Raw genomic sequence first — 23,376 nt, forward strand, 5'->3', positions numbered from 1 at the left:
AACCACAAGCAAAGCTAATCATAAGTACTAATAAGGGGCTGATGTAGCAACCAGCCTAATTTATTACATTCATTAATCATCCAGAAGAGGCAGGTATCTGGATAAGAATTGCTTTGGCATTTAAACTGAAGCACGTGCCAGACATTATGCACAGGCAGAGGGAAAGTATGAGAACAGCTCAAGAGATTTAAAATGAGCTAAAACAAAGTTTATTTTTATTTTTTAGTGTAAGCACATGTATCTGCAAAGAAATATCTGTAATACTTACCCTGTGTGCTAGGAAGAAAGTGAGATTCAGGTGAGGTGGACATGACAAGGCCTGAATACATCAGAGTTCAGCACTTCCTTTAATGTAAATTATCCTTACATTCCTTTGCATTCATTCTCCATGGGAGTGAACAGCTAATATCAATGACAAGCCATAACATTTCTCATTATCACAACATGCCATCCACAAGGTCAGTGCCATTTTGGACTCCTTACACAGCTGTACCGTCCAACATATCTTGTGTTCACTGTCTGTGAATCCTCAGGTCTTTCCATTGCCTAAAACTCACCTGGGATGCCAAAGCATCAACAGTTTTGTAGTAAAAACTTTCCTGGGCTGGTGAATAAAGTTGGATTTGCTTAAATGTCCAAGGCACCTGATTTATGGCCTGGAAATCTTCTGGGCATCTTTTGATAGGCATGCAAATCCTCAGAGTGCTGTGCTGGGGTCACATAAGCCGTGCCAAAATTCACTGGCCAGCAGCTCCATCACTCCCCATCTGTGGGGCTCTGGTACAGATTTGTAGTGCTGCCTTTTCTCCATCGTGTTTATGCAACTCCTTCCAGTTTTCCCACAGGTAGTGGCAGTTTGCACTCCATCTCACCTGCCATAACTCATCTCTGCATCCTCCAGAGGAGGCTGTAAAGCTGCAGCTGGGGAGCACACCCCACTTAGCCCAGTGTGCTGGAATGGCTCTTCCCACAGAGCCCCAAGGGTCTGACCTGCTGCAGAGTAAAAGCAAATTTGGCATCACATCTTTTCCCAGTAGCAAGGGCAGAATATGTTCTCCTCTTGTCACCCTTGCAGATGTTAAGACCAAATGGGCTCTGAGCAAATTACAGTGCAAGTGGGGGGGTCTTCCTTTTTGTATGTAATAACCTTGAGATTTCATCACAGAGCTGGCAATTCAAATTCCCCTCCCTTCTTTTTCTGACGGAGGGCAGTGATTTAAGCTGATGCCTCTCAGCAGAGTGTGCTGATGGCTGGAGCATCTAACTGCACCTCTGATTGAAATTACTCCCATTTACTACTCGAACATTCCTCAGAGCACAGCCTGGAGGGAAGTGCCCCAAGCGCTGTCTTTGTCACCTGGAGTGGCAGCAAGGGATGAAACTGTTGCTTGCAGCATGGCAGAGGCACAGGAACTGCACAACAGGTTTAAATTACAGTTTTCAAACTGTTTCACACACAGCACAGCATGGACAGTTGGATGCTTCCACTTGATTGCAGTGAGGAGCACTACAGTGTATAAACAAATCTTTCTCCTTCAGGATTTGTTTCTAGTGCTCCATCTGCTTTAATGTCTTGTACCAGTGCTGGATGACTCAGCCACGCAAATGTCTGTGGAAAGTGGTTCTGAAATGTGTTGTCTGTAACGTGCCTAACCTGCTTTCATTGAGGACTGGCTTTATGCTCTGAAACACAAGGGTTCATTTTTCTTCCAGAATTCATTGGCTGACTTCTGGGAGTTAATTCTGTGACTTGGCCTTGCAACATCTGGCGGTGTTGTGACCCATCCCTGGAGGCAAAAGTAGCCCAAGTTGTTAATAGATCCCTTGGGGCAGATCAGAATGAAACAACACTGAATAACTGATGTCTGTGAGTATATATCCATAGGGTTTATTTTGGCATAGTTTGTTTGCAAAGGAGAGCAGGTACGTGGCCAAAAATAATAATTTTGGTTACTATTATCTTCAGTAATATAGCAATATAAAAGCATAAAAATAACACTCAAGTAAATGTACAAGGGAAAAGAAAAAAAAGCATAAGAGTAGAAAGGTATCCCACCAATGAATCCTGTAGTGAGATTTGATGCAGTTTTGATGTCCATTGGTCAAAGTGATGGTCACAGTCTTGATGCATTGGGGGTGGGGGGAGCCCCCAAAACACAAAGTTCAATGGGTTAATGTATGCTTAGGCTTGGTGAGAATACCCAGGTAACTTCCCTGGTGAGGGAACTTTCAGTCCTTTGGGGGAAAGCCTCAGAAATAAGCCTGGAGGTGCTCTGGGGGTCTTTGATGGTTTAAGAGCCCTTCTTGCCTCTCAGTCAATCCATTTGAGCTAGTTAGGCCCCACCAGAGGGGATGAACACCCTCAGCTTTCCCTGGGGTAGCAGAGGGAGTTTCACAACTGAGGGAGGACAACTGGCATGGTAAAAGGCACCATCCCACCTTGCAGGGTCCTACCTGGCTCAATGCCTGGCTTGTAGCCCTCAGTGCTGGGTGCTCACACCCTTGTTCTCATGGGGACCCCAGGCTTCACCACCACACACCCAAAACTCACTGCCTGCCCTCAGGGGGGGCAAAGCACAAATGGGAAATTGTTTGAGTCATTAACCATTAACATCCCAGTCTCTTGCAGTCAGGAATAAATGTTCTTACATTGTAATATTGGATGGGTTGAAAGGTGATAAATTATTTATTTACACAGCACAGGATCTGAAGAATTCAAATTTAATTCAGTTGGAGCAGTGGAGCACTTCCAGCAGCCAAGCCAAAGGTCTTTCTAAAAGTTCTCAATTACGGAAGAGTTCAGTTGGTTTGTTAAAATTGCACAATGTGAGTGGACTCAGCTAAATTTTGCAGAAGTAATTTCCCTATTTTACTGAGTCTTGGGGAGCGGAGAAATATTTTGCCTCTAAATTTGCAGCTTTTCATAAACCATAATTTTGTTCGCACATTGCAAGATAAAGTAATTTTTTGTGTACTTTATCACATTATCTCCTTTAACCACATTATCTCCTGTCCAGAAAACAGATGTTAGCTTCACTTAGAAGAATTTCTTAATCACCTCTAAAGTCCTTGTTTCTGCTTGACTTCCTGCTTTGTTTGTTTTGTTTATTTCGATAATGGGAGAACAGACCCAGAGAATTACCCTAAGAAAGAACAAAGCAATCAGTGCTAAAGTAGCTGTTAAATAATCATTTCAGTGTTACTCTCATGCATCCTAACACTTTCTGTTTGCTTTCTGCAGTGCTGCAATACACGGAGCAGAGATAGCAGCCCTGCTCTCAGCTCTGAGAGAATTGTCACAGTTCAGGTCCTTCTCCTCCCTGAGTGTCACATTTCAAGTGTGGGAACCCAGAACATCCCTCTGGCTGTCCAGGATGGCCAGGACCCTGCCAGGGGGCTCAGAGACCCTGGCACAGAGCCCAGAACACCTGTGGGTTTGATTATGACCCATGGAAAAAATTATCAACTTTAGATGAAGATCAGCAAGCCACAACAGTTTAGGCAGAATAATAGTGATGTTATCACGAGGTGAAAAAGTAGATTTTGGCTCCTGAACCCCTATACCCCTTTTTGGTATGGGGGTTCAGGGGGCAAGATGGAGGGAACTGGGCGTGTCCTGCATTTCTCCTTCTTCTTCTTGGCCTCCATCTTCTGCTGTGATGTTGGCACTTACAGATTGGTTTAGAGTAGAAGCTCACTGTCTAACATAGGTCATGGGTATTGGAAAGTAGTTGTAAACATTGTACACGTAGTTTTTAGTATAAAGACATAACACCACCCTGGGGGCAGGCAGAGTGCCTGGACTGTCCTGCTGGACGGACCTCAGGAGGGCAGGAGAAAGAATTTTATAGATAAGAAACAATGAACAACCTTGAGACTGAGAAATGAAGAGCTCTGACTCCTTCTTCAAGCGCCAGGTTGGGAAAAGAGACTTTCTAACATTTCTCGGGGTCACTCTGACCAGCAGAGACCCCGACATTCGAGCAGGTCAGGGGCTCTGAGGGGCTGAGCTGTTACAGCTGTACCTGGATTAATCAGGGAGCATTCTGTGCATCCCTAGGCAGCCTGTCAGCTTGGAAGCCCAAGCTTTTATTCATTTTAAACGTGGAAAAATAACCCCAGTGCATTGAAGGCATTGTAGTTAGGAGCCTCTGATGCTGTGTTCTCTTTCTGAGCCTTAATTTGAAACAAACGAAGGAATGAGTAGTTGTTAATTTCTGCAAATTTTAACAGTAACAAGCTGTACAGTCTTTTATGGACAGTTTTCCAAATGCTTTCTGCAGCCTCTCCTCCTCCATCAGGTTTTTTTTGGTTCCAGCACTTCTGCCACGAGGCTTTGATGAGATGTTTCTGTTTTCTTATTTGGTTTGGAAAGCCTGTGGATGACGCATGTTCACTTGTTCAGGAGGAGGAGGTCTGAACGTTACCAAAAGAAGCCTGCAGGCACTGGAAGTAAACTGGGAATTCTTGCATGAGGAAGATGAAAGAACTGGATGATAGTGACAGATGAGGAGTTTTAACATAAAGAGGGAAAAAATATAAGGCTGCCTAAAAATGTATAGGATGAAGTCTCTGTTTTCTGAGTTTCAAATGTCCCTGGTATATTTTGTGAGTTGCAACTATGTCAACAATGCTGAACAAAACTCCAAGGAAGCCAAAAAAAGAAGAAAGAATGAACCTGTGACACCCAGCAACACACTTTATATGTCAAATTAAGTGCATGTACAACTGCTTACATTGTAATATTTGATTTGTTGATAAGTGGTAAAATGTTTTTGACAGGTGTAGTCCAGGCTAAATCCTGTAGTCCTGACAGAAAAAACCTTCTCCACTAAAACTGTAAATGTCTGACTGTCTCAGCTGCATCTGTGAATGATGACCTAGGATATTAGTTTTAAAGGCAAGTGATTCCTGTTAAACTGACTATCAAGCAAGATGAGAGATAATTTGATCCAGTACAATCTGCTGGTGTGTATATAAACTGCAAAACTTTATTTTTTCAAACTCATTAATTTTATTAATTTTATTTTAATTCTTCAAACAATGTATTTGTGGTAGCAAAGAAGATCTATAGCACGAGTAGAGCCCGAGCTCTGCCTCCACAGAAAATACATTATTTGGAATTCTGGCTTTGGGGGAGTGGTGCCTCATACCTCAACTGCAATTTTTAGTCTCTTTCATTCAGATACAGAAGACATGTTGCCTGGCTCATCACAGGAGACAGTCTTCATGAGAATATTTGTTGGCAGTTCTTTTAGAGTCTGAGGGAGAACTACTGCTTATAAAAGCAGCTTTTTTCAATAGGCATGAAGTGTGCACAGCCTTGGGAAAAAGTGATTTTTAAAGCCCACATATTTTTTATTGCCACTAACCATGCACTCCACATTGGTTTAGAGCAATGAATGGCAGTGCATGTGCTAGTCAATTCCCTCAGACTGACTGAAATGAGAGTAGGATCAGTGCTTGAAGAGTTGGACATTTGCTCAACTGGATCTGTTAATTGTCTCTACTCAGCTTCTGCAAGTGAGGTCAGCATTTTACTCTGTCAAGTACTTCATATTCTTCTAATCTAAGTCTTTAAGTGCCAACTTGGACAGAATTATCAGTCCCAACAAACCACAAGCCATCCCTATGGTGTTACTAGCAAGACAAAGAAACCCTAACAAACTTGTAAAATTTTCAGCATTTCTTACATGATACTTGCCAGGTGTAACAGTCTCCACAGTCGGGACCCATTCAGGTCAATGAGGACTTTGATATTAAAAGCCATAAGAATGATCTAATAGTTGAAGTGACTTTGACAAATTGAAAAAATAAAGTGCTGCATGAGGCTGAGAAGGCTCTTTTCCATTACTGGCAGTGATTAAGATATGGTGTTACTTAAGATGAATTGAATGATGAGCTTCCTTAGAGATATTCTCAAGGAATTAGCAATCAATCTTTCTCTGTCCTCATCCTCTACTTTTAATTTGTTGTATTACATTTTGCTTTTAAGTATAATCTCTTAGTTTAATTTGGGGTTTTTTTTGGATCTCATATCTTCAACTGATGAAGTAAAAGAATGAAGAAACAGAAGTGTCCAGTTCTTTCTGGAGACTTTCAAGCCATCTTCAGATATGGCTCAACAGCTTTCTTTGGTTTCTAGATACAGTTGTCATTTTCATTTGTAGAACGCTCAGCCTGAGTCAGTTTCCTTTTGACTAATTTTAACCTTTACTGACTAACTTGAAATCGAGTTCTGCCCATCTTGTGCTGAGCTGCAAATGTGTTTAAAGAATAATAAATTCCTTTTCCCAAGAAGCAGCCTGCCTGAGTTCCTAGTAGTGAATGATGGTGCCTGAATGAACTGGACTTGCATCATTTTTAAATTCAGGCTAAAGCCAGGGGTTAATGCAGTGTTTGGGGAGGGTGTCTCATTGCTGGTTACAAAGATTTTGTCTCTTGCAAGGACAGTTTCATTAATCCTGTTTCCTGCTGCTCTGGAGCTGGAAGCGTGGATAGTACTTCTTATACCCTGCATAGATTGCATTCATGTTCCAGCCCAAGCACCAGGACAGCTTTGCTACCACAGGAAATGTCTGTGGAGCAGATGAAGGCATGGAATCACTTCCAGAGAACCAGCAGAGCTGCTGTTAAGGGGCAGTAAGCTGCTCCAGTATTCACAGGCAGAGCAGATGTTCCTTGCTTGGCAGTGTTATAAATGGGATGGGATGCTGGGGCAGCGCAGCTACAGCGCTGTTACCCCTGCAGGAGAGCAAGTGCCCAGCTTGGAAGGTGTTTGTCATCATCACACAGCACTGCCAGGGACACCTGTCTGCAGTGCAAAGGATAAATCTCCCATCAGGAATTGACAGCTCTGCTGTGGTTTTGGCATGAGTCAGTTACAGAGCTCCTGCACTGATTTACCTCCTGACTGAGACTAAACAGAGTCAAAGGATTTCCCACTGATGAAGTTTATACATGAATAATCTTCCTACCTGTGAGGGGAGAATGGAAAGGAAAGCAGTATCCCTGCAGCAGTAATCCTCTGCCTATTTACAGCTCTCATAAACTGCTCCTGTGTCTGGTGAGGGAGTGGCTGATACACAGGAGCTCCAGACAAGGATCTGGATTGCAGAAAGGTGATCTCTGATCCATCCATTTTTGTCAGTTCCCAGGGTCTGTGGCCCCATAATTGCTCAGCCATGCATTATGTGGCTAGTCAGTAATAACAGTGAAAAAGGGAAAAAAAAGGATTTTACATGTCTGTTGAAAAAGGTTGGGGTAGAATTCTGTAATGTAAGAAAAAGCCTCTCCAAGCAGTGCTGGGTTTGTTTGTCACTTAATTTGCAAATCTTTTTAATGTTTTTAAACACGCTTTTCAATTCATGCTCTTGAATTTGGGTGCAATTCTAGGGAGAGATGCTTGAAATTAAATTGTTGGCTCTCTGTGCTCTGTGGTGACTCTAACCCTCGACTAGGCAGCAGAGGAATGCAGCTGGGGTGCAGACAGCTGCTGCTCAAAAGCCTCAGCACAGGAGGGCATCCCGGGATCCCTCCCTTCTCCTGGGATTGGAATTTTCCTCCTGAGAAATGCCCTGCTGGCTTTGGAACTGCCCTGCTGGCTTTGCTGCTGAGCAGGACCTCAGCTCAGGGGGCAGACTGATACCTCCTCAGTCATGGTGATGATCTGAACTGCTCTGATCTGGGGTCTGTCCTTGGCATCCTCCCTGCTTCATTTCTCCAGCAGCAGAGAGCAGTGGGCTGGTGCTTCCCTACTTTCTTCAAGTAATGATAGTGGTGGAGAACTGTTTTGTTCCTTCCCAAGACTTAGGAGAGCCACTGTTTTACAGCTGGATAGGTGTATCCAGCCACACCCTGGTGCAGCAGAGTAGGAGGTGTTGGGAGCCTGAGTGTGACTAAGAAGAACTCATGTTTCCCTCTCTCTGTTCATTGACCCAGGGTAGTGGGAGTTTGAAGAAAAGTGCAGCAGCAACAAGATATTCAGGTCTTCTTGTGCTTCCTCCCCCTCCACACACACCCTCTCCCTTCCCCGTGTGTCTGCTGGGCGTTGTGATTTGTCCTAAGATGAGAACACCTAGGGAGAAATGTCCTAAGAAAAGAATGCAGGAGGAGCTGTGTGATTGCTTGCATAATCACAGAATCCCAGAAACAATCAGGTTGGAAAAGATCTCTGGGATCATCAGATCCAGCCTGTGACTGAACCTCAATGTGTCAGACCATGGCACTACATCCAGTCTTTCCTTAAACACCTCCAGGGACAGTGACTCCCTGGGTAGTCTGTTCCAATGTCTAATCATCCTTTCTGTGAAGAAATTCTTCCTAATGTCCAAGCTAAACCTCTGCTGGCACAGCTTCAGGCTCTGTCCTCTTGTCCTGTCCCTGGTTACGTGGGAGAAGAGGCCAATGCCCACCTGGCTGCACCCTCCTGCCAGGGAGCTGAGTGCATTCCAGCATGGGGGAAATTGTGGTTATTGCACTGACTGTTGCACACAGCAGCCTGCAAAAGGGGGTAAAATGCTGCTGGAGGTTGGGCCAGCTGGGCAGTCCTCTAATTTGTGCCTGGTGTTCTAACTTCAGGACAAATCAAAATGCCCATCAGTGACAATCACAAGGGAGAGAAGTGTGTGTGGACAGTGCACACAAAGACCCCAAATGTTGTCACCCACCACAAAGGTATTGTAAATTCATGGTGAGCCTTATGGCAGGGAAGAATGATGCATCTGACTCCATGTTGTCAGAAGGCTAATTTATTACTTTATGATACTATATTCTATTAAAGAATACTGTACTATACTAAAGAATACAGAAAAGATACTTCCTGAATGCTAAAAAGATAATAATGAAAACTCATGACTCTCTCCAGAGTCCCAATTAGCTTGGCCCTGATTGGCCAGAGAGTGAAAACAAGTCACAGCAGAGTCCAATCAAGAAATCACCTTGGGTAAGCAATCTCCAAACACATTCCACATGGGCACAACACAGGAGAAGAAAAGGAGACAAGAATTGCTTTTCTTTTCTCTGAGGCCTCTCTCTGCCTTTCAGCTTGCCAGGAGAAAAACCCTGGGCGAAGAAATCATGGTCAGAGAATGTGAATGCCATACAAGTTGTTTTTCTTTGAAACAATTGTTTTTCTTTGAAACTCTCATTTTTTAAGTGGAGACATAAGGAATTGAGATGCTCATTGCATTTGACCAAGTGTGTAGCAGCACCAGCTGCTCTGAGCCAGCCACCTGTCTACGGTGACAGTCGTGCTCCATCCTTTTCTGCAGCACTTCATGTTCCCCTTCTGAAGGACAGGTCTAACAGCAGAATTTGATGGGTTCAGTGCTACACAGTCCTGGCAGGTGGGACCTGTGGAAGTTTTGTACTTTGTTAATGTAGCAAAACTTCTGTATTGTCTTATTTGCCAGTAATCTGATTCATCAGGATTAAAAGCAGCCTTCAGTTTCTGACTGGAGTCATGATCAGTGACCCACAAAACAGGACAGGACTGGCTTTTCTAGTCCATGCTGCTGAGGTAAAGAGCAAGCCTCAAACCCCCCCAAATTCACATGCTAAAAACAAGCAGTGCCAATGGGATCGATGGAGAAGTCTGACTCACTCAGGATTGCAGTGAAGTACCATTTCCCAGTGAACTGGCAGAATCATTGCAGTAGTTGTTTATCACCCGCTGGGGTCTCTGTAAAAATCACAAACGGGACAGGACTGCTGTGGAACTGCCTTGAGCTGTTTTGTTTTCCAGCATCAGTCTCATTACATGGTTATGGCAATGGGAAGATGCCACCAGCTCACATCCCAGGCCGCAGACAAAGAACTTAATGTTACAACTTACTTTAAAAGTTTTTTGACTAATGACACAAAGTAAAAGCACATTGACAGTAGTTCCGTCCAACCACCATAAGCACACATACCTTTGGTTAAAACAATGCTTGCTTATTTCAAATACAATACCTGCTTGTAAGCCTTAAAACACAACGCACAGAGCTCCATTAAGTTTAAAACTTGCTAATATCTCGCTAGATAAACTTTTCTGTAGCTTAAGGAGTTATTCTAGACAAGCGTTTATAGAAAGACCATTGTTCTATTTGTCCTTTTCTGCTTTTTAAATTAATTTTTCTGCTGACCTGTCCCATGGCTACTGCTTGGCTCTAATCACAGTTTGCTGTATCTGAGGCCTGCCTTTTGCAGCTTTCCCAAAACCCTCTGATTTTGTGGATTCCCACAACTGTTCTGAGTCTGACCACACTGTCACTGTCAGTTGTGTTACTGTGAGAAATCTGGGGAAGTACACTCTCAAAATAATACATGGTGCTGTTACTGCATCAAACAGACTGCATTAGGAACTGTACTTCTGAAACTGATCCAATTTATTGACCAAAGTTTCAGGAGATTTAGAACCAGGTATTTTTTATCTTTAAAAGAAGGGTGTACTTGACAGTGCTGATGAGGGAAGCAGACTCATGAGCTTCTGTGTCTGTGTACTTGGAGTTGTGCCAAAGGAAAGGAAGATCAATCAAACTGGAATAACACTAAGGGGAGGCAGACAGACCCTGTTATTGTACCTGCTGCTCTTCCATGGCTTCAGGTGTTATCATCATCTGAAAGAGAAAAACCTGGCTGTAACATTGCATGGAAAGGTTCCTGAACAATGCCAGTCCCTGTTTTTGGCAGGAAAAGATCAAAGCTTAAGGAATGAACTGAAATGCCATGTGCTGCAGTAAATATCATGAAATAGCCAGTGTCTGCTGTCTTGCTGAACACAAATACGTATATCATTTTTTGCAGCATTTTGAGTTATTGTAACTAATTCACAAGCTCCCTCTGCTGGGCTCCCAGCATAGGAGAGCCATGGCAAAGCTCTTATGATGTTATTTGCAGACTGACCCATTTTCTACAGCTTATTTTGACACTTTGTACAGCATCAGAAATAGTGTACAATCAAATTCATGTAAGTGGCTTGTTAGAAGTGTAATAGAGAGAGATTTGATGTGTTAGATGCATAATAAAATGTTTTTATGTGCATGGAAGGTTTTTTCCATAATAATTAACTGTAGCTGTTACCTCCTGAAAGTGCTTATGCGTCTATCAAAAGATCATGATACTTGATTTCAGTAATGCCTTCTGTCACAGGAAAGAGCTCTAAGGAAATAAATACAGCCCTGTTAAAAGAATTAAAAGCTTACAGTCATCAAATACACTCCATACAGTATGCAGTTTGATGTAGCAGTGGTTTTCAAAATGAGCCAAGGGGTTTGTACAAGCATTCAGAGGAATGAAAAGGTGCTGAAAATGTTACTCTAATCAGAACAGCTCATCCTGCTGCTTTCTGCCTAATCCTCAAGGTCAAGATTTCTGTCTGCAGTTTTCAAAACACATACGTGGGGCTTAGCACTGTCATAACCAATGATTGCAAAATCTCTTTTAGTAGATTAAAAGGAGTTGTGAAATTATTGACTTCCAACTAAACAATCTCAGGGTGAGAGATTGCTAACAAAAAGCAGAATGATGCTCTGTGATTGCTGTAGACATAGCACTTCCTGGCTGCCTTTTAACAGGGGTTTACTGAAAAAAAGAGACCTGCCTTAAGTAATTCACAAAATTGTGGAGTGCCTTTATGGGAAAAGGCATATTGTCTGCAGTGGCACCAGAGAAAAATGGAGAGACTTTATGAACAATCACTGTGGCTTTTTTTACTGCAAATCAGGCTCCTAGACAGAGACAGTGGTACAAAGAGAAAATATTAAAGTGCTGCCTGTGTGCTTTCCTTAAACTAACAGGTAAATGGGAGTGAAGCTGTCACCAGGGTGAGTGGAGCAATTATTGGGCAGCACTCAGCATCACTGGACAACGATGTAAAACAGAAAATAAAGAGCTCCAGCGACCAGTTGATACAGAAATTGCAGGGATAATGTGGAATGCATATTCCAAGCTTCACTCTAGTGAGAAGACTAAAATAAACATTTCTAACATCAACTGAGACAAAATCACCTCTTTTGACTAAAGTGGGCAGACCATCTCTATTTAACCAGGAAAAGGAACATGTATGATGTGTGTGTTTGATAAACAGCAGAAAGATTAAGAGGGGCCTTTTACATGGGCATGTAGTGACAGGACAAGGGGCATGACTTTAGATTGAAAGAAGGCAACTTGCATCTAAATATTGGGAGGGAATTCCTTGCTGTGAGGGTGGTGAGACCCTGGAACAGGTTCTTGTGGAGAAGTTGTTCAAAGCCAGGGTGGATGGGGCTTTGCCCAGCCTGGTCTAGTAGAAGGTGCCCCTACCCATGGTGAGGGACTTGGAACGAAATTTTCTTTAAGGTGCCTTCAACCCAAACCATACTGTAATTCTGTGGTAGAACAGGTTGTGATGTCTTCAAGAATACAAAAAGGAATTAGGTGAAATTTTAAAGCACTAGCAATATATCTCTTAGTGTCATTAATCTTCCATTCAAGTACTGACATGATAAAGAATTATTTTACCTATGCTCATATTAAGTGACATTCAAGAATTTTCTCAAAATATGCATCTTATCTCAAGTATGTTTTTTTTTTCTAGGTAGCATATTCTCATATTGGCTTTATTCTGCATCAAAACATCTGATGGCTCTAGAGAACATGGTATCAATATATGATTTATCCCTTCAAAGTCTGAGGATGATCACTCTGGTTCTTTTCTGTCCCTAATTAAACATTACTTCAGTAATTCCCAGGAGCAAGGAAGTGACTACACTGAAATGAAAATGAAGTTTATAGGACCACAGTTGCACTGTCTGTGGTTATGATTAATGCATTCTATGATTATTGTTAAATTCATAAGATTTGGTGGTTTTTTTTAAAGATACTGTGAGGGACCATACAAGCCACAGATTTTATTTTTTTCTTGTAAGGAGACAGAAATCTAAGGAGATTTTAACACAGAATTGATTGAAGTAAAATATGTCAAACCAATGGAGATCTTAAATGTGATTGCTGATTATTCAGCCTTTGGCAGGCCACTAATAGTGATGGTAAGTTAGTTTCTGTTCCAGTCAGCCATTTCCCAGAATAAGGAGCAAATGCAAACCCTTCATAATTAAGTGTTTTTGGAAAGAAGAAGCAACCCTACAATGACTGTGAATTGAGTGACTAAAAAAACAAAACCAAAAAGAGGTATTTTTAGTCAACATAAAGATTTATTTATTTAGCTGTTAGTTAGGACACTTCTGCCTGGTGTAACCCCACAGACCAGTCTAAGAGGCCAGAAATAAGGCTGTTTTCAAGATACACAGGTCATTTTCTTTCCCATTTTCTTTGGTCATGTGGAAGTAGATCAGGTGGGTTGATTTCTACCATTCATTCATGCTTTTAAGTACCATTTTTCATCTGTCTTTACATATGGGCTGCTTTTGCATTCTGAAAAAGAGGTGACATTCATTAGCTTATTTCATTATGCCACCCAAAAGTGTATACTTACACTTGGTCTATTCTATACTAGTATATAGATTTAGGTATTCATAGTGCTCAAGTGTTTTGTCTTTTTACACATACTTTATATTAAAAAGCAGTGAGCAGTGCATTCTTATCTGATACTTCTTTATACAGTACTTTGGAAGGCTGGATTTGGATAGAAGTTTATACCCATTTAAAATACACAATCAGCATTCTAAAACAGTCATTAGTTCAATTTAAAAATTAAATGTGCTGAACATAAAAATAAGCTGAGCAAAACATGGTTTGTATTGAAGGCTAGTTGATGATATTAAGTGAGGGAATCATTACATACAGAAGATGAACTGATTAAGATTTTTCTAACCCACATGCCTTTCAGAATTACAATTAGAAGAGCCTATCCTTCACATTTATTTTTAAGGGATGATCTTATTCATGCTTTTACAAGGTATGGAATTCAGAGGAGCAGGTCCCAAATTTCAAGACAGTAAAATGGGAGCTCTGGAGAGAATTCAGTATTTCTCACCCTGTCTTTGCTCTCCTCATTTGCTAAAATTCAAACCGTCTCTTTAAATTCTCTGAAGCTAAGACAATTAATTTAAAAACTACTGGAAATGACTGAAGTCTCCAGATGTTAATGGCTTGTTTAATTCTACTGCAGTGACATTAAAGAACACTAATCAAGATGAGAACTAGGTTGTTCTCCAGGTTGTACAAATACCGGAGTCATTTGGAGCAACTGTAATAAAATCCCTTGTTATCATGGAGCAAGGTGAGACACACAAACAAGGTCTTTCAATCATTATTTTTCAGTCAAGTTTTAAGTAACATTAATTATCTGTAGCATCTTTTATGGTCCAAATGAGAAAATGTAGTTTATAACAGATGTTGCCTCCATATTAAACCTATCAGTATTTTTTAAACTTGAAGAAGTAATTTTCAGTCCTATGATAATACAAATTATAGCAAACCCAAATGTGTTCAGAAACGTTTCAGAGACATTATTTTCTGATATTCTAGTTCATTTTAGAATTGCTGTTTATCTTGTCAAGGCTATTTGTATAAAGTTTTCTTTTTTTTTTTTTTTTCTGTGTCATTTTTCCTTTTTGCTTTCTCAGTTCTCTTTTCACAAGTTGAAATATATTTCTTCAAAGTACTGCTGCCATATGGGCTTCCCCCTAAAGCTAAAACAGTACTTTGGTTAAATTGTGTATTTGATCTAGATGTTGGTCAGTAATGTCCAGGTCTAGGTGACACAGGACATTGCTGATGATTGCAGTGAATTTCCTGTAATTAGAGTTGTAATTAAACTCTGTAAAACTAATCTCTCACTGAATGCTTTAGATCATTAACATGGAAAAGTTCATGTCTGGTGAAATGTGTGATTTGTCAATCTCACTTCTGACACCTCTAGGAGTAAGGCATTAGTCATTTTTAGGGACTGCATTAACCTGTTTGTGATGCTAAAGTCCACAGGCATAGCTAGTCTATCTTCATAGAAGCCTGTCTTGCACTTCATTTTTCTTAGCATTTTCTTGTATGAAGAAAGTCTGATTCTTTTACTAAAGAGGTTTCTGAACCCTCATATGTAGTACTGATTTAGTAACTCTTCCTTGCTTCCTTTTTTTATAAATCTTGTCTGTAGAAAAATCTGTCTGGGTCAGTGTGTCCCAATAAAGCCTGTAACATTTGCTTCTTTCATTTTTGCTTTGTCTTCACCTAATGCCTCTTCCCCCAGTCTGCAGGCTGCTGTTCTGCAGCTTGCCTGCTGCTTGTTGTCAGCTTCCATCAGACTGAAGGATTTCTGGGAAGGAAAGACTCTTACAGGGCCTCTTTTCACCTCAGCTGTGCAGCTAAAGATTTGACATTCACTTCCTGAGACAGGATGAAACTCTGGTTTTGAGACACATTATGTAAATCAACTGTGTTATGTAAGGAACTCCTAATAATGATGCACATTACAGCATATTTATAAGATTAAAGGCAGTACTGCATCCTGTGCACTGGCAAAAAAGCAGGCTCCTGAAAAATGTCTTAAAAATGAAATAATTATAATAGGCTTGATGTTTGTTTGATGTTTCTGTTTAGGTGCTGACTGCAGCACAAATTAAATCAATTTGCCTGGCCATACTAGAATCAGGAAAACAGTATGCAGTGAAGAAGAGGAAACCAGTCCCACTGATGTATTCCTACTATGGAACAGAGTATCTTGGTGAGTAAAACACACCAGCACCTCTGAGAGTGGTGCTGTGTGGAGATGCTGAGCTAGGAGGCACTTCAGGAATAAAATACACAAAATCTACAGTGTGGGATTTCTCCTGAGCCAGTTGGGACCATCCATCCTCCTCCTCCTCATGGGCAGCTGGGTCAGAGCTCATCTGAAGCAGAGGGGAAAGGCCACTGAGGCACAGAATCGCTGCAGAAAGTGTGAGATTGGCTCACAGTTCCCTGGCAGGGGAGCAGAGAGAGCAGTCAGAGTTGTGTGTTCCACAGACCCTGGCAGGTACAGACAGTTCTTGCACTGAAATTTAGGTGTTAGCTCACTGATAGTGTCAGTCAGTAACTGGAAATACCCATTTATGGCCCAGTTTCAATTTGCATTCAGCAAATGCAAATATATGGCCCAGATTCAGCAGTGTGATAAGAAGAGTAACACCTTGAAACAGAATTCAGTTCAGGTTCAGTTTAACTTCCTACAGTGAGTTTCAGTCATATCAGAGTGAGAGCAGAAGGAATTCATACATATATATTGCGAAGCTAGAGGAACTAAAAATGACAGGAGTAGTAAAATATGGTGTTATACACCTAGAAATCTTTTATTCCAAGCACTATTTCAGTATGCATGAAGAAGATGAAGGAGCCATGCTCTTGACAAGGAAATCTGTCCCAAGGGAAAGTTGCAATGAGGTGCAGACAGGACCTAAACCATCCTCTAATTCCGTTGTTTCTGTTCTTTCCAGGAGCAGCACACGGGCTTTCCTCAATCCTGCAGATGTTGCTCTCCTATTATGAGTACCTGCAGCCAGCAGATCAGGAGCTGGTGTGGCAGAGTGTGGATTTCCTGATGGACCAGGAGCAGAACAGCAACTGGCCCCCTGAGCTGGGGGAGACCATCGAGAGGGAGAACGAGCTGGTGCACTGGTGCCATGGAGCTCCAGGTTCTTTTCCCTTTGATCTATGCACAGCCAGATGCTGAGCACATTGCTTTGCCACATTAGATTCCATGTAGAAGATAATCTCAGGTTAAATTCAGCCAAAGTGAAAAAAAACCCAAAGGACATAAAGAAGTTACACTTTGAGATGAGGAAATTAATTAATTGCTATTGTTCTTCCCCCAAAAACCTGTATCCCATCACTGTTCTTGGGTAGTAACACAGATGTAGCTTACAAGAGCACTTCAGCTACTCCAGTGTTTGTTAAATTCACACCACAAGTCAGCTGAACATTTCCTTAGGCACTTGAGTTAGTTATGTGTCATGTGCATTCCCATAAGGTTACTGTGAACTGAGCTGTGCAGTGCTCTGGTGAAGATTATGATTAATTTATTTAAATCCCCTCTAAAAATAAGCCAAGTAGGTTTTTTTTAGCAGAAGTTAGTAGGCATAACTGTGTATAACTAGAATGAAGCAGTGTATGGCTCATTGGGGAAAAAAAAGTGAGTTTCTTTTTCTCATTAAGTAAAACTTTGTTGCCAGTGTAAGAAATTACTTTGCCCATCCTTGTGTTTCTGTCAATGTGAGCAGGTAAGGAGAATGGGGATTTGGAGGCAATAGAACACAGTGCTAAGAGTTTAGTGTTTAAAGGCAAAAATGTGACTGCTCCTTTAAAATTAGGAAAGTCTGGGAATGTTGGAGTAAACCCTGAAATCCAATAATGCCTTGAAAAGATTGAAAGTGGTATTGTCACAGGGGCTGGATAATTACATTTACTGTGTGTTTTTAGTATAGCAGATACTCCCCCCTCATGGAGCATTTAGAGGCTACACTGACATGTCTAGAGCACAGTCTGCAGTTTTTTAGTGTATTAATCTTTATTTTCTTAGGTGTTCTTCAAAACCCTTGGTGTGCTTTTTACAAAAGACAATGTCCCTGCTCTTTTCCTAGGCATTGCCTATCTGTTTGCCAAAGCTTACCTGGTTTCCAAGAAGCCTCAGTATCTGGACACTTGTATCCGCTGTGGAGAGCTCACCTGGCAGAAAGGCCTCCTGAAGAAGGGCCCTGGCATTTGCCATGGTGTGGCTGGTAGTGCTTATGTGTTCCTGCTGCTCTACAGGCTCACTGGGAACTCCAAATACATCTACAGGGCACAGAGGTGAGCATTCCTGTCTTCTGGATTTAGGGAATACCAGAAAGTTTCAGGAACATTGATAAAGCAGAGTCTGTGATCCCACCCTCGGATGTAACCTGAGTGTTTAAGGTTCAGGATCAATTCTGGCTGTGAGTTGTGGGTGGATGCACTCTGTGGGAGCTCTGCAGTCCCATTCCAGGCTGTCTGGGTTCTCCCAGGCTCCCTCCCTGCCCAGGAGCCTGGTTCCCACAGGAACTGGGCTGCATGTGGAGGGGTCACGTGCATCCAGGTCCATCCTGCTGTGATGGCAGAACTCACACAAGCTGTGTACCCAAGTCCAGGAGTAGAGTAAAACGTGATTCTTTAGGATTTTTTCAGAGCACTTAACACTATTCCATGTTATTAGAAGTGGAAAGTAAGTATAGGATGTGATGTGCAGTTATTTTATATATTTTTAATTTATCATTCCCACCTTTAGCTTAGCTAGTAGTGTTAATTCTGTTTTGTCTGGGTGCAAACACATGTGGTCTAGTAAAAATTCTGTCATGGTGCTGCAATTATCTTTAACTGTGTATCTCTACTGTACCTGTTTAAAAACATACTATTCCATGTTTGTTACTGTTTTCCTTACAGCACAGAGTAACAGGGGGAAGTGGTATAGTAATTAAGATGACTAATTTTCAGCCCTTTGCTTATATTTAAATTTGTGTGGCTATTTCAGCTTTACACAATTTGTTGCATGGATGTGAAACATTGCTTGCATCCTAAAAGTTATAAAAAAGTATTTGTTTAATGATACATATTACAGAAATCAGAAGAAGCTTATAGCTCTTAAACAAGCATAATGCACACACAGATTGCAAAGGTTTGTCTCTTCTGAATCTAATGAACCTCAGTTTCTTGTGGAAATTGGATAGTGTAGAATTTGCAGAAAAGGTTAAATACTGATCATTCTACTTTCTTAAATTACTGAGTGTTATTAAAATGATGCTTCCAAACAAGTAGACAGAGAGGAACATAAAGTAATAACAAACTCTTTTTTTTTTTCCTCTCTCTTAGGTTTGCAGAGTTCTTATTTACAGAAGAATTTAAGTCTGGCTCCCGGGCACTAGAAAGTGTATATAGTCTGTATGAAGGATTTTCAGGAACTGTGTGTTTCCTGACTGACTTGCTGCAACCCAACCAAGCCGAGTTTCCTCTCTTCAGTGTCTTTGTCTAAAGACTGATGTTCTCCAGGGCCAATCCTGGAGGTAGTGGAAGAGGGCACCTGCAGTTCCACTTACTTTTCCAGACAGGCTATGTACAAAACGAGCTGGGGTACCACTAATGTTAGCCTTAATGTAGCTGGGAGTCAGATCAAAACCAACACACACTGGGGCTTGGGGGGTGGGGAAGTGTGTGGTCAAAATAAAGGGGTCAGTGGGGAAAAAAGGGGGGGTGCTGATTGATGTCATAGATATTTATCTAATTATTCAAGTGAGAGAGAAAGGGGCATTATCAAACTTTTAATTTGGTGAAAAAAAGGCAAGCTAGAATTGCAGGGACTTGCAAAGAAGAAAGTGATGCACCCAGTCGGTTTTAAAAAGAATCCTGCAAAAACCATTCATGGAGCAATTCACTAACTGGGGAGGGTGTTGTAGACATGTCACTGCACTGCACAAAGGCAAAATCTGGGACTTTTTTACCCTAAACCACATCTGCTAGTTTTAGTAACATATATTAGGAAAATCTGTATCTTTGAGCTCTCTGGTACTCTTGTAATGGCAGTTCTGTAGATAGCTGAGTGTTCAGGCTGCAGTTTCACAGTTCATTTCAGCAAGTGGGGTTTCATGTGTGTAAAGAGCACTGGATTGGACCCTTCCTTTTAAAGCTCAATCTGTGGCAAGGAGCTGGTCTCCTTTCTGATCCACTGTAACTGTGTCATGTCTTGTCTGTATTTTCCCCGGTCACATGGTAGATGGGTGGAGCCGTGGAGAAGACTTGGATGGAAAAGTTCTGTAGCAAAGATACAGCAGGCAGATGCTTTCTTCATGATACAGCATTGCTAGATAAGTATTGTTCAGTGATACAAAAGCTTCCTTTAAAAATGAATTAGTTATAGCAGCATTTCTGAACAGTACCCTAAGTTTTTCAGATGATGGAAAACCTGTTTTTCCTTGATGAATTCTTCACTACAAACCCTGCAAAGTGAATACAATCATGGGGTGGCATACTGATCCTCAGAAAAAAAAACTGATAACAAAACTCAAAATTGCTTTTTTTCCTAGTTATCAAGATAATGTATATGCCCAAATGATTTTTAGCTAGAAAATAACCTAGATAGAAGTAAATGGGTTGCTCAATACTAGTTGCACTAGCACATATAGTTGCAAATATATGCTGTTTTCTATGTATTATAGATATGATGACATGGTACCTGAAAGCTAAAGAAAACACTAACATAGATTTGTACTAAAAAATAGAAAATTAATATCTGTATTTAAAATCTATTTACTATTTATTTATTTATTTTTATTTATATGTTAATAATATATATAAAGGAAAATTGGGAAGACCAATATGTCAAAAACTGAAGTTGGAGAGAAAAAGCTGCTGTACATGCACTGCCAAACAATGCAGTCCCTCTTCCTGCATTCTCAGCTGGAGGAGATTACAATTTCTTTATTTTTAATGCCTAATGGATTAAAGTTCCCATTTCATTTCAGTGGGCTTTGATCAGGCTATAAGATGGAGCTGGGTCTTGAAATCCTCCCACATTTTAATATAATAATCCCTTCCTGCTCTTGCCACTGTTATTTTAATGAGATGGCTTACATTATTATGAGCTGCAGATAAGGATTTCTGCTACTCTGTCTTGCACTGTGCAGCTCTAATTAATTACTTAATCATAAGAATAACCATATTTCACTGGTGAATAAAGCAATGCAGTTCTGTATCAGTTTGTCAAGAATTTAGGTATCTTTTAGTGAATGGAAATGGTAAAATCCAATATACTTATGTGTTTATTAAAACACATATGTTAAAAGGCTCTGTGGTCTTTTAAGAAAGTCACTAATGTCACTTACTTGGTTACTCTGAGCAGTGAGATGTGCACACACAGAGGGATGAATTCCATAGGGAGGGTGTACACATGAGGCTGAATCAAAAAGTCAGTGGATATGGGAGTGTGCTCTGCCAGCCCTTGGAAATGCTCCTGTTAGATCAGAGCAGAGCCAGCTGTCACCAGTGAAGATCCCAAATCCATTAGGATTTTTTATCTAGTTGGTTCCTGTAACACATTTTGCTCCTATATTTCATAATGGAGCCTTCTTAAAGAAAAGTTTAAGGAAGGTAAAACTTGGCCTACCCACTTCTTCTAAATGTGATTCTTGCTCTAAATGCCAGGGAATAAACATTGAGCTCAGTGTCAGTTTTCTAGTGGTTTTTCCTGTGTTTCTCTCTTTGTAGAATTTCTTCCAATTCACATTCAGAGGAGACTCTGATCTTCTCTGTGTTGTGATCAACAGCACACTCAAAACAGATCTCCTGTCCCCACAACCATTCTCTGTATAAGAAACCCCATGTTCTGGAGAGACAAAACATTATTTGAGCAAGAGTTAGTCCATTCAGCAATGAGAAAACTCATGGAACCACCGTGTTTGAAATCTAGGTCTCAAACATCTCTGCAGGTTTTGTGAGTTCAGCACTGACTCTGGCAAGGGCAGCACATGAACATCCGGTCTCATGAGATACATCTGGTAAAAATCTTGGAACATATTTGTTCATCTCTTTCATCAGACATGGCAGTTTGAGCTCACTCTCAGAGATTTGTGGCTTTTCTTACCTGACCTGGCTGGGTTAAGGTGGCTTCTGGATGTGCTGCAGTCACAGCTTCTGAACACAGTGCAAATACACCCCAGGGCTCTTTGGAAAATGCTCATTAAATCAGCAGGGATTTTTCATCTTTCCCCTCTTTATTGTCTTATCTGATTTTTTCTCTGTACTATATATGCTGATACAAACATGCTGTTGCAATCTTTATTTGTTGCTTTTAAGACATTGACAGAACAGTAACCTGAGTAGAGCTGTCAGCACTTTTCAGTGTAATAAAAAGTAAGGTTCTCTGTGTACCCTTCCTGCTTTGAGAAATCAACCTTGCAACCTTTGCTAGACATTCTCCATGGAATGCTGTCTCCTCCTGCTCCCAAACTGGGCCCTTATGGACTGGAAAATGTACTCCTGAACGGATTAACAGATTCTGCCCTGGTGCTGTGACAAAAGACTGTGTTGTGGGAAACTCAAGAAGCCTCTTCCAGGGTGTAAAACACAGAAACTATGTCATGTTTGCACATTAGTTTCTTGGTTGTGTTTAGTTGCTAAAGTGTAGGCAATAGGAATTTAAGTGATATTAGTCTTTCTGATAGTATTTCTGATTATGCTGTTAAAGCAAAGAGGATGCATTATGTGGGTGTTGATGCTTATTTGTGATGTACCTGTGTTTGTGTGGTGCTATTTGTGAGTAAAGCTGTAGATTACACAGCAGTTTAAGGAGCTATATGCTGCTCATGACTTTTAGCCTGCCATCCATAGATTACTGTCAGGGAATAATTTTGAGGGAAGCTAGATCTGTAGTGTCCAGATTTATTGATTTCAGTATTCATAGAACCAGATGCTGTAAGTTTTATCAGCAGTACCGTTCTAACAAATATATCTTTATTCTTAATTGCTACTCACAACTTCTCATCATAATAACATGTTTATTTTGTGCCACTGCTTTCAATATCTGCTTTGATTGCATCATTGTTGCCTTCAATTTCCCTGCCTTTGTTTCCCAACCTTTGAATAACTTGAGGAGGCTGAAGAAGCAGCCCAGGTCTTTTGTTCTTGAAAATAAGATTGACTGATTTTGCTTAAGCAGGGTGTTCTACTCACTTGCATTACATTATTTTATGTTCCCAGATGGTCTCTTGTCTCTGGCTGTGCCATTTCCCACTTGCTAAGGAACAATCATTATCCTATATAACAGTTGTCGCTGGTGTTTTACTTCATTAAATAAAACAGAGACTTTCTAGGGAGCATGGTCATTTCTCCACGCTTCAGTGTTTCAGTTCTGTCAGGACAATTGAAACCAAGTGAAATGGCTAAACATTCCAAAATTCACTTTTAAGTAGTTCTGGGAAATATACATAAGGGAATGCAAGTAAAGGGATCACCTTTATTGCTGCTCTGTCAAATTAAGTAATGCCACTTTGATGTTCTAATACTGATTATATATGGACATGGAAAGAATATGACAAGAATACTGATTGGTTTTTTTTAATACTGTGGAAAAAAAATGAACCGTAGGTATCTGCTGTATTCAGAAACATGGAGGGGCAATATGTGCAAATGGAAACTTTGATAAGCAATCAAATTTTTGTACTCATATAGTTTTCTGCATATACAGTTACAGCATCTGCCAACATACTGCATGTTTTATGCCAACAGTGACCTATTTTAGTGTATGCATGCATTTTGAGAATATATCCTTGTTCTTTGGATCTCTGAGGTCTGCCAAGTAAATCTCAGGTGCAGTAATCTTCTACATACCTTGAATATTCACTGGCATGAGTGCATATTCTAATCTGTAGGAAGATTAGTATATCAGGACTAAAATTTTCCAATTGATTTTCAAAGAGT

The 23,376-nt window shown here is 40.8% G+C and overlaps 1 protein-coding gene across 1 annotated transcript in view; it reads left to right on the forward strand.

Annotated features, from left to right (window-relative positions):
- The window catches only part of LANCL3 (LanC like family member 3), a 33,339-nt gene extending 14,249 nt beyond the window's left edge, over window positions 1-19,090 (forward strand). The window contains exons 2-5 of the mRNA XM_059466165.1: window positions 15,520-15,643; window positions 16,392-16,589; window positions 17,535-17,742; window positions 18,778-19,090. Of these exons, the coding sequence (XP_059322148.1) occupies window positions 15,520-15,643; window positions 16,392-16,589; window positions 17,535-17,742; window positions 18,778-18,937 (690 nt within the window). The 3' untranslated portion in view covers window positions 18,938-19,090. The remainder of the gene's footprint in view (window positions 1-15,519; window positions 15,644-16,391; window positions 16,590-17,534; window positions 17,743-18,777) is intronic.
- The last annotated feature ends 4,286 nt before the right edge of the window (window positions 19,091-23,376 follow it).

Source organism: Ammospiza nelsoni, chromosome 2 (assembly GCF_027579445.1).
Source record: "Ammospiza nelsoni isolate bAmmNel1 chromosome 2, bAmmNel1.pri, whole genome shotgun sequence".
NCBI classification, from domain to species: Eukaryota; Metazoa; Chordata; class Aves; order Passeriformes; family Passerellidae; genus Ammospiza; species Ammospiza nelsoni.